General features: G+C 52.6%; 1 protein-coding gene across 2 annotated transcripts; it reads right to left on the bottom strand.

The window, feature by feature from the left end:
* Positions 1-228: 228 nt before the first annotated feature.
* LOC752003 (5-hydroxytryptamine receptor 7) lies at positions 229-9,858 on the bottom strand. 2 transcript variants are annotated; one of them, XM_002188132.7, is made up of 3 exons: positions 9,506-9,858; positions 8,081-8,619; positions 229-1,328 (listed from the first exon to the last, which is right to left on the bottom strand). In XM_002188132.7, exons 2-3 carry the CDS (start codon positions 8,587-8,589, stop codon positions 557-559), a joined length of 1,281 nt encoding a protein of 426 aa, XP_002188168.5. In that variant the 5' UTR covers positions 8,590-8,619; positions 9,506-9,858; the 3' UTR covers positions 229-556. The 2 variants fall into 2 exon arrangements, with proteins under 2 accessions (XP_002188168.5, XP_072783986.1); XM_072927885.1 differs by lacking the exon at positions 9,506-9,858 and having other exon boundaries at positions 8,081-9,383.
* Positions 9,859-11,786: the final 1,928 nt, after the last annotated feature.

Below are 11,786 nucleotides of genomic sequence, written 5' to 3'. Positions count from 1 at the left end.
TTGCATCGGGGAAAAGGGTTTGGATAAGCTGGGATGGCACGAGGGCTTGGATGTACAACGGAGCTGCTGTCAGATTCCACAGAGAAGTGCAGCCAATGTCGTCTCTACACAGGATTTTGTGTGCCCTCCACAGACCTTAGAGCCCTTTTTGAAGGTGGAGAGCCACAGTCTTATCAAGTTTTTAGAGTTTGTTTTTTGTTTGTTTTTTTGGTTGGTTGGGACCATTAATTTTCTTTTTTTTTTTTTTTTTAACTTTAATAACAGATGGGTAAACTGAGGCACAGAAAGGTGGTGTGACTGGCCCACAGTCGCTGGTAGACCTTGAACCCCCCAGGTCTTGCTCCCACCTGGGACAGAGCGAGAAGGAAAGGCTGTTCCCAAAGTTCCCTCCACTTGTTCCCAGGGTGAGGAACACCGCGGCTCCTCATGGGGCGAGGGAAAGGGCCGCCACCCTCAGTGAAAATGTCTGGAAGGGCTGGACGGTTCCTGCCAGCCCCTGGGAGGCCAGGGAAGCGAGGAACCTGGCATGGAGAGGCAGGAGCTGGTGGGTCAGGCACTACAGGATGCACTCGTGCCTCTCCGTGGCTTTCAGGGCCTCGTGCATGCTGGCGGCCGAGAGCCTCCTGTTGATGTTCCTGTACCTGCAGCGCAGCAGGTTCCAGAAAGTAGTCCTCAAATCCCGGTTGAAGAAGGCGTAGATGAGGGGGTTGATGAGGGAGTTGGTGTAGCCCAGCCAGAGAAGAGTCCTCTCCAGCCGCAGGGGCATGCAGCTGCAGCGGATGCCACAGATGAACGGCCGCGCCGTGGACATCAGGAAGAAGGGCAGCCAGCAAAATGTGAAGGCCCCCACGATGATGCCGAGGGTCCTGGCGGCTTTCTGCTCCCGCTTGAAGATGGAAATGTTCTTGCGGTCTTGCCGGAGCAGCTTGGAGAGCGTGGCGCATTCCTCCACGGCTTTGGTGCGGCGGGAGCTGTGGTGGGCGCGGCTGGAGGCCTCGAGGCAGTAGACGCCCTCCTCCTCGTAGTGCTTGGGGAAGTTCATGAAGCGGTGCTTCTCGGCACTGACCTTGGCCGCCTTGTAGATGCGGCTGTACATCACCAGCATGACGGCCATGGGGATGTAGAAGGCCACGCCCGTGGAGTAGACGGTGTAGCCGAAGTCCTGGCTGATGAGGCACACCCGCTCCACCGTCACGTTCTGCGCCCAGCCGAAGAGCGGAGGGAGGGTGATGGAGGCCGACAGGAGCCACACGATGAAGACCATCTTGGCCATCAGCTTCCCGTTCTGCCTCACGGGGTAGGTCAGCGGCCGCGTGATGCCCAGGTACCTGTGGGGAGGAGTTGTCAGGGTTAGGAGTGGGTGGTTTTCACTCCTGATAGGCTGTGAGAGACTTTTGGCCCTCAGAGGGGTCAAGAAATTAATTCACCAAATGAAAATCTCCATAGGCATGAGATCTCTTGACTAAACGCCCCAATTTATTCCCTGCTTTCTTGCAATCATCCCGCATGTGGAATCACAGAATGGTTTGGGTTGGAAAGACCTGAAAGACCATCCCATTCCCACCCCCTGCCATGGGCAGGGACACCTCCCACTATCCCAGGTTGCTCCAAGCCCTGACCAGCCTGGCCTTGAACGCTTCTAGGGATGGGGTGTCCCTAACACAAAGTATCATTGAACTGCAGTCTGAACTTTCCATGACCTCCTGGGGAATAAAAATACTTTAATAAGTTTCATCTTCAGGAATAAAAAGTGCCTGACGAATTTTATTTTTTCCACCAGAGCTATCCTGCACAGAAAACATGCAACGGCTTCCAGCCATGGCACATAACTCACTCCGGAGTGTTGCTCTTCCCAAGGAGACACCCAGGAGTGGGAGGGGTGATGCTCAGAGTGATGCCACAGGACTGATTCCAGATGAAAGGAATAACTCCTAGCAGTGTTTAATGGGAAGTGGGAAGCACTGCAGCCTTCTTTTATTTGTTGGTGAAGAAATACAACCTGCAGCTAAGATGGCCCTTAGACCAAGAAATAATCTTGCCTTTGGGAAGACTTAAAGATGTATCTGGGTGAACCCTGCAAGCAAAGATGGAGAGTGGACGATGCTGTTTGGGGACAGTTTTTGGGCTCCTCATGACAATAAAGCCATTGAGAGGCTGAAGAGTGTCCAGGGAAGGGAATGGACCTGGGGAAGGGTCTGGGGCAGCAGGAATGGCTGAAGCAGCTGGGAAAGGGGCTCAGCCTGGAGAAAAGGAGGCTCAGGGGGGACCTGTGGCTCTGCACAGCTCCCTGAAAGTTGTTGAGCTCTGGAAACTCAAATAGAAATGATCCAAGCAGCTGGAGCCATGTGCTCATTTGCACAGCCAGTAGCTGCCAAAGTGATGGAGTCCAGCTCTCCCTCAAGAGGAAAATGAGTGGAGTTTGGGGTAAGAGATCCCAAAAACACCTGGTGACCCACAATTCCCCAGTCCTGACCCCTGGGGTTAAGGACTTACCTTATTGTTTTGCCTGAAAGGAACTGGAGGCTGCACCCACCATCAGTCCCTGTTTGTGCCACGGGGTGTAAACGTGAACTATCCTGACTTTTATTGGAGAGGTTTGTGTGATAAAGAAATTGTGTCAACTATGGGTAAATTAGAATTGTAAAGCAATAAATCGGGGGGGAGTTGGCCGTTCCCCCTGGAAAACATCTGCCTGCTACTCAGCTCCAATCAATCCAGCAAAAACCTCAAGCCACTCATATGGATTTCTGTTCTGTTACAGCCTTTTTGATTCCAATCTCCTGCTGCTAGGAATTTTTAGGCAGGAACTCATCACCTCTTAACTATTCTTGGATGAACGGTGTCACTCCAGAGGGGCAGTGAGAACAGCAGCCCTATGAGTACTTTCTGCTAAAAGCTGAACAAAAAAGAAACGGAAAATATCTGTGGAGAATTTTACCTCTGCTGTATAATTTTTCTCTGACAGTCAGTCTTACTGTGTTAGGAGATTTTTCTCTTCCCTGATTATTTCGCTCTTCCAGATCATCCCCCAAGATTAGAAGATGGAAATAAAATATAAAAATAAATCTAATTTCTCCTCCCCTCCTGACTGCTAAATCAATTGAGAGACTAAAGTCTTCTCCACTGCCTCCCTGATAAAATGATTTTGAATTCATTCACTGAGTTGTTCTTTCCTTATTTTCCTCATTTTCCTCTGTATTCTTTTTTTTTGCGCTGGCCTTAGTCACAAGAACCAACCAAAATTCTCAATGTTCAGAGAATTCCAGGATGGTTTGGGTTGAATAGAATCTTCAAGATTATCCATTTCCAACACCCTGCCACAGGCAGGGATGCCTTCCACTGTCCCAGGTGGCTCCAAGCCCATCCCACCTGGCCTTGGGCACTTGCAGGGATGGAGAATCCACAGCTTCTCTGGGCAACCCATTCCCTCCTGATGCCCCTTGGTAGGGCCAGGCTGGGAGAAAACCCTGCTCTGCTCTTGCAATTCCCAAATTAACACTCCAAAAATCGCTCCTCTGGATATCCAAGCCACGAATTTCACCAATAAATCCACGCTGTGCTGTGTGCCATCCTCTCTTATGCTATTACCGCGTTTCTTTGGAAGCTGATCCGCCTGGGATTTGCTGAAACTTCAAGGAATTTACGCGCCAGCCGAGGAAAACGCTCGCTGGCAAGGTTTAACAAGCAGGCAAAGCTGACACATTTCATCCGCGGGTGCCTCGTGCAGCTGCTGCTGCAGGAGGAAACGGGGCCGTTTTGAGGTCTTTGTAATAATTTGGAAACGAGCAGGGAGCCCTCAAAATAGGGCAGCGTTTGCAGGAGGTGAGGTGGTGCTGACAGGCGGTGGAATTTGAGTGGAATTCTCTCCCTTGGAAATATTTTTGTTTTTCTCTCTGTGTGTGTGTGTGTGTGTTCGTCCTGCTGCTAATCAAGTTTAGGATAATGAGGTAACAAAAGGCAATTCCCAGGATTTGCGGGCACTTGGTGTGGATTTGCTGGGCTGATGGTGCAGCCGCTCATGCCAGGTGCAATGAATTCCTGCCACATCTCTGATCCTGCAGATCCCAGCCCCTCTTGGCTGTGGGGTGGGAGATCTGCCCCAGGCTGGGCTGCACCAGCAAACCCCATGGATGGGCCAATTCAGAGTATTTGTTCTACACTCAGTGGGAATCATGGAATGGGTTGGGTTGGAAGGAACCTTAAATCCCATCCAGTTCCACCCCCGGGGCAGGGACACCTTCCACTATCCCAGATTGCTCCAAGCCCTGTCCAGCCTGGCTTTGGACACTTCCAGGGATCCAGGGGCAGCCACAGCTTCTCTGGGCACCTGTGCCAGGGCTGCCCATCCTCACAGGGAACAATTCTTCCCAATCTCCCATCCATCCCTGCCCTTGTCCTGTCTTTACATTTCCTGATTAAAAGCACCTCTGTGGCTTCCCTGTAGCCCCCCTTCAATTGTTGGATCATTATGCCAGGGATTAAATAACAAAAACAACCCAAACCTCTCCGAGGTTCCCCCTTTCTCCATCCTGGGAAAAGATGAATCTCCACTCACACAGGGGGAAAAATAAACCCAGAATTAGGGCTTAGAATTAGGGTTTCCTTGACCCTGCTGTTTTACCAAAATTCCATGCCTCCTCTGCAGCCACAATAAGCTCCTTCCTTGATTTCCAAGCTGATGCCATTCCTGCCCCATCCTGCTGAAGCAGAGGAGGAAACAAAAGGCAGCTGGAGCTGCTACACCTGCCCATGCCCTAAGTCAGAGCTGCTGATCCATCCCAGGCACAGAGCAGGCATCTACCCAGCCTGGGCAACATTTGGATCAAGGACATGGGAGAGGAAATCCAGCAAAATGCTGTGCAGTTTTCATCCCACTGACATTGGAGAGGCATCCTTTTACTGAGGGTGACCCCAATTTGGAGCATGTAATCTGATTTTGGGTGGAAAATACTTGCCAGGGAAGGAGGAGAGCCCCAGCAGAGCTGCCTGGGAAATGGATGCAGAGTTTTTTCTCCACCAGGGATGCCAGAAGTGATGTGTGGGCTTTGGGGAGCTCCTTTTGTCAGCTTCTTGGCATTTTTATGGAGAGTTTCATCAAAGCTGAGCAGCCAAAAGAGGGGATTTTTTTTTTTTTTGTGGTGGTTTGTTTTTGGTTTGTGACATTAAAAAATCTGCAACATTGGCAGGCTTTTACATAAGGAAAATATGAGAGGAAGATGGATGTTTCCAGCATTTTTCTTTTCTGATTTCAAAGGAAATCAATCAAATCTCGCTTCAGACAAGATTAGTTCTACCAGCTTCAATCGAGAGGCTTTTAGGAAGCCCTCGGCATTAATAATCAATAACAGCAGCCTACATTTTAATAGTCCTCATCATCCTGTGCAAACCAAGTAGCTTTCCATCTAAGCTAAGCAAAATATTGAGGACACTTTGGCCATCAATAAAAACAGGGTCTCCTCCTTGGCAGGAGCAGGCCTGACAGTGCTGACCAAGTTGGATCCAGGACAGAACCAGAGGAAATATTTCTATTTCTGAGAAACACCAGGGCTTTTCATCTTCTTCCTCACAGGGCAGGAGGAAGAGCTGGTCCCCATCAGTAGTGATGGTTTGGGTTGATGCCTCGCTGAGATAACAATTTAATCTCTTTTGGAGCAGTTTTTTCAGGGATTCTGCAAGCTCAGCTCTCCTTGTGCTTTTGGTTTTTAGTTGTATTAGCATAGAAATAGAGAATTGTGCTTATGGAGATGTTTCCATCAAGAGTCAAATGAAAAATCCTGCCCATCCCAGGCTCAGGGGGGAAGTGGAGATCCAGGCATGATCCTGGATCCTCAGTCCACCTCCACACGCTGCCTGAGCGTGCTGGGTGGATGTGGAGCAGTGATGCTGCACAGGATGCTTGAGACACTGCTCTGGGATGGTTCACACAAACCCCAGCCCATTCCTGGGGATCCTTGAGGGGGAAAAGCAGCAGGACAGCACCCCAGTCACCTCCTCCTCTAAGAAGCACCAGAGGACATCCCAATAATTCCCATTCCCTCCTCAAGCCCCAGCACAGGCTGACCCTACAAGTCCCCTCCACTTGCAGGTTGTCCTTCCTCCCACCCAGAGCCGGCTGGGCACAGCTGAGGGGACGGTCCAGTCCCTTCCCTCTTCTCAATCCTTGCTGATTTTCTCCTTTCCATGCTGGAAATACATTCCAGGCAACTGCCCTGCAACCACTCAACTTCCCCATCAGGCCTGTGGCGTAGCGAGGATGAAGTTCTGGGAGCAAAGTGATCGCAGTGCAGTTCCTGTGCCAACACACGAGGGAAAAGCCCATGCCAGAAAATTCAGGCTATTTCACAACCTCTTGGGACACAGCTTTTCCTTCCCTAATTCCCAGGAAAGACCAAGTGACATCAAACTCAGGATGTGCCTGCACGGTGTCCTTGGATATGGATCTGCTCCCTGGAGCAGTGACATGGAATGGGAGCGACACAATGGAGGACTGGAATCCATGGAAAGGATTTCTGGGGAAAGATCTCTCCTATTTGTGTGTGTGTTTGGAAAAGTCTTCCTCCAAGGGATGGGATGGGGTGGGATTGGTTGGGTTGGGAAAGGAGGGGAAGGAAATGGGAAGAGAAGGGGGAGAGGAAAAAAGGGGAAGGGAAGATGGAGGAAAGAAAAAGGAAAGGAAAAAGAAAGGGAAAAGGATTGCATGTATCCAATTTTTGGGGACTTGGGATGGGGTGGGGAGAGCTGTTGACGTGCTTGGCCAAGGAGAAATGAAAGGGGAAAGGGAAAAAGAAAAAATGGAAAAAGGGGAAAAGGGGAAAAGGAAAAGATAAGGGAAGATGAGGCAAAAGGAAAGGAAAGAAGAAGGAAAAGGAAATTTTCCAGCAAAGCCAGTCTGGTTAGTGTGTAGCCACTTCCCTGCTCGTCACCCACTAGGAGAAAGCACTGACACATTTAATTCCTGCATTTCATCCCTTCCCTCTCACAGACTCAGGCTCCTGCCAGCTCTGAGCACACCTGCTTTTCTTTTCTTTTTTTTTTTTTTCCAACAGGAAATTTATTAAAATAAAGCAAGTTCAGCAGAAGAGCTGGACCTTGCCTGTGGCCTGGCAGGGCTTTTTCTCTCTACCAGCAGCTCTGAGCTGCCCAGGCTGTGGATCTGCAGCTCCCAGGGGAGCAGTGGCTGGTGGGGATGAAGCTTTGGAGCAGGACTCACTGCTGGCTTGCCCCGGGGGAGGATGTCAAGCAGCAGCAGGATTTTCTCTGTCCTTTCTGCTTTGTCACCCACTGTCACACCTGCAGAGGTGGCACGGGGAGGTGAAGTGGCACATCTCAGATGAGGGATGTGTCCCTTCCCTGAGCTGCTGCTCAGCCCAAAGCGACCCCCCAGAAGGCAGCACACGTCAGCCCCGGCCACCGGCTCGTCAGCGCCATGGCCCCGATGACGCAGCTGCTAAAATTAGAGCCACCAAGGTGCTGACTTGTCCAAGCCTGGCCACTCTGCCAGGCTGGCTTAGCCTTTCCCTCCCAGCTGCAGGTGTGGGAGGTGAAGCCAGCAAATCCTCAGGAAGGCGCTCACTGAGCTAAACCAGGGGGTTTGGGATTTTGGGATGGGGTGTGGGGAGCTGCTGACATCCTTAACCAAGGCACGAGTCCAGGAAGCAGCAGAGAATCTTACAGGGTTGGCTCCAGAAGCCCCTGGAACCTGGATTTCCAAAGTGCATCTAGGTTTTTGTTGGTTTTTTGTTTGGTTTGTTTGTTTGTTTTTAATTTTTTGAATGGTTTCATGACCCAGGCACCTTCCATGGAGAAGGTCAGGTGCTCAGGAACAATGTGAAGCAGCTGCCAAAAGGGGGAAGACTGAGGAAGCAACTTAGAGAAGTAACTTGAGAAAACACCCTGAGCCCAGCTCTTCCAAAGGGAACGAGGCACTGAATTCCCACAGAAAACCCTCCTCACCTGGAAAAAACACCTCCAGGAGCACTGACCCAACCAGCAACACGATTCTAGCAGTGCCCAACCTCCCGAAACACCCCGAACATCAGAGCCCACCCGAGCGCAGGGCGGCGGCCCGGCCCTGCCTTACCTGTCCACGCTGATGATGCACAAGGTCATGATGGAGGCGGTGCAGCACATCACGTCCATGGCGATGAACACGTTGCAAAACACCTTCCCAAAGAGCCACTCGCCCCCCACCAGGTCCGTGATGGTGACGAAGGGCATGACGGCGAAGGCCACCGACAGGTCCGCGGCGGCCAGGGACACCACCAGGTAGTTGGAGGGCTGCCGGAGCTTCTTGACGATGCACACGGAGATGATGACCAGCCCGTTGCCGGCGATGGTCGTGAGGATGATGATGGAGAGCACGGCCCCGATGACGACCTTCTCGGTGTCCCCATAGAGCAGGATCTCCTCGCCGCAGTCGGTGGCGTTGGTCAGGTTGGAGGGCGGCAGCTCGGGCTCGGCTGGGGCGGGGGGTTCCTCAGTCATGAATGGATTCGGGAGCGGTTCCCGAGCCGGCCGCTGCTGCTCTGAGCTCTCCACCAAGAGAAGGTGCTGCTCCAGAAACCTCCTGGGGCCGGCCCTCAGCAGCATGCTCCGAGCTCGCTCCCCCAGCAGTGACACCTCCAGTGGCAAACCAGAACATCTTGTCACAAACAGGGCGAAGAAAATCGAATATCCCCTCATCCTCTCACCACCCCCCTCCACCCGTCTCAGCTCTTGCCTCCCCAGAGCTGCGGCTGCATCTCAGGGGCTCGGCAGGCAGCCTCTTCCCAAGTCTCCTTAAGGACACGCGTTTTGCCGGGGGATGCTTGGAGGAAGCCGCTCTCCACTTGGGAAGGAGCGCGGGCTGCCTGCAACACCTCCCTGCTCGTCCATGTGCTTTTCCAGGAGAGAGAACGGATCGTGGATCGCGTTTCCCTGCCGAGCTGTGCCTGCTGCCGTTGCGCTTCTCCTCTGCATCCATACATTTAATCCCTTTGCAGAGCCTCCTCTGTGGATGCGACACCACGAGCCACAGCACCAGTGCGGGCACATCCCCCGCCGGCTGCATCCCCTGCCCGTGGTACCCGCAAACTTCAAAGCCGGGACCGCAAATCCCGGCTCCTGGCATGCAGTGGCCACGCAGGGGCTGTCAGTAGCCACGGGGTGACAGCGGGAGCGGATCCGTGGCGTGCAGCACCCCGGGGCATCCCGGCTCCTTCCCGGAGCCCGAGCATCCCCACCACGCACGGCGGAGAGATGCTCAGAGAGCCGCGGCCGCGCTCCCACGCCCGCGATTCCACCCCCGCAAGTATTTCCCGGCAAGGAAACTTCACCCCTGGATGCTCCGAGCATCATGTTTAAACCCGCATCCTTTTTTTGTGTTTTTTTGTTGTTGATGTTTTGTTTCAAACCCCATTTTCCCCTTGAAGTTTTGTTTCAATCCAAGCCGGATTGCGGCCCCTTCCTCCCCTTTGAAGCATCCCCCGTCTGTGGCGGTGATGGGGAGGGGGGGTCCCGGAGTTACCTGTGCCGAGGGGGTGAGACATCCTCCAGGCGAGCTCCTGCGAGCTCCGGGCAGGCGAGGAAGCAAAGAGCCACCCCCGGAGCATCCTTCTCCCCTCCCCGCCTCGCCGGTCCCTCCTACCGCCCTCCCCTCGCCTCTGCCGGGCACGGACCCAGATGGTCCCCGGCTCCCTCGGAGCCCCAGGGAGGAGCAAAGAGCGGGGCGGGGGGGTCCGGGAGGATCCTGCAGCGATGGGAGGGAGCGGGGAGCGAGTGAGGATCTGGAGGGAAAAGCTGGAAGTTGAGGAGATGCCTCGGAGCGCTGAGAGGCAGGAGAAGCAGCCTGGAACCCAGCAAGGAGGGCAAGCACAGGGAAAGGCGACATTCCCCTCAGTTTTTTCTTTTTTCTTTTCTTTTTTTTTTTTTTTTTTTTAAGGATTATTTTACAGGAGAGGGTTTATTCCCTCGTTCCATGCATTTTTCCAGCCCTCCTGGCTCGTAGCGGGTCCCGCGTTCCTTCAGCTCCGCGCTGAGGAGCAGCAGCCAGAGGCAGACGAACCTTTCCTAAATCCTGGGAAAACCGAAATTGAGACTATTAAAAAAAAATTTAAAAAAAATTTTAAAAAGGAAAATAACATGGAAAAATCCACTTCTCTCCCCACCAAATGTTCCACGGGGACTTTGGAGCTGGGATCACTCTGATATTTCAACCCAGGGCATCAGACCTCAGTCACAGTTTGCTCCTCCTGGGGTGGAAGATGCTGGGGCAGAGCCATCTCCTACACTGGCTGTTCCCAAGGCTCATTCCCTCGGGAATTAATTCAGCCCCTCTGCTGCCTTCGCGGGGGGATGGACACCCTGCATCCCTGGGGATGGGGAGGTTGGGAGGGGAGAGGTGCGGGGATGTGGCTGTGGAGCTGTCCGCAGGCTCGGGAAGCGATTCCCGACGCTCTGCTCCGAGCTCAGCGCTCAGGAGAGAGGTGGGAAACTCATCCCGGGACTGAGCGGACACCCAGGGGACAGCCTGGAGGGCTGAGTCTGGAAAAAACACCTTTAAAATCTCACTGCATTACCTCCGGGCAGAGCCGACAGCGATCCCCAGGGATTTTTGGGGGGAAAAAAATAAAAAAAAGGAAAAATAAAAATAAAAAAAAAAGATGCATCTGCAAGGAAAGCGCCAGTGAGCTAAACCAGGGCTGTTAAAGCTGTGCTTAACGCTGGGGTTCCTCCTTTGCTGCTCGAGCATCGCAGCGTGTGTGGGAGGCTGGTGAAAATAGCTTCCTCGCCAGGCCAGGACGTGCTGGAGGAGCTCCGGGATTTTTTTCCCCTTTTTTTATTTTTTTTTTCCCATGACAGGTGGGGGTTTTTTTTATTTTTTGGTTTTTTTTTCTCGGCCCCTCCAGGGCTGTAATGAGCCAGGGTGGGATGGGGCTGATGCACAGCCTGGGGAGGGGGAGCTCACTGAGATTTCCCAAATACACCCAAAATTTCCAAGGAGGGAAAGGGGGATCTGCAGAACTCCCTGCAGCAGGAATCACTGGATTCTGCAGTCTCCAAAGCTAAATAAATTCAGCCAAGGAGAAAAACACCCCCTAAGGACCGGCTCAGGCAATTTGGGGCCAGATGCCTGGAGAATTTCTGTGCCTGAGCCACAGATCTGCTCCCACCCCTGGGAGAGGGGTTAGAGGAAGGATATGGGGTAGGGACAGCCTGGAGGGGTTTTTCCAGCCTGGAGGGGTTTTTCCAGCTTCCCTGGGTGCTGCTTTTGGAATAACACCACGGCAAGGAGCTCCTGTGCACTAAGGAGAGACGGGGAAGGATTTTTTTTTTTCCTTGAGGCATCATCAAAAAGCAGCTGCTTCATGCCCTGGCAGAGAGGAGAGAAGGAGAAAAGGTGATTTTAGAGGTGAGGATCTTCCTGGGCCCTTTGCTCTGGCTTTCCAGGATTTTTGGCAGAGCCTCAAAATCCTGCAAGAGCTCCAGGGAGCAGAATTGACCCCACTCAGTCTCATCCCAGCCCCATTTCTGCAGGATGCAACCTGCAGCTTTTTACTTCCAGACCTCCTGCACATCTGGGAACCCCAGAGGGGAGTATCCCCCCATTTTTTTCCCAGGGAAATGAGCTGCTCTCATAACTTGGGGAGCAAAAACAGGGTCAGAAACTCACTCCCAGCTCATGGGATACTCACCAAGCAGCCAAAGGGCACATTCTTTGCTTGGGTTGGTTTTTGGGAGGACAGAAGGGAAAATGCCAATTTTCAGGTGAAGAAACAATTAAAATAATTATTATTCTTCTGGCTAAA

This window comes from Taeniopygia guttata, chromosome 4, assembly GCF_048771995.1.
Source record: "Taeniopygia guttata chromosome 4, bTaeGut7.mat, whole genome shotgun sequence".
Classification (NCBI taxonomy): Eukaryota; Metazoa; Chordata; class Aves; order Passeriformes; family Estrildidae; genus Taeniopygia; species Taeniopygia guttata.
This window is presented reverse-complemented; position numbering and strand designations above follow the sequence as displayed.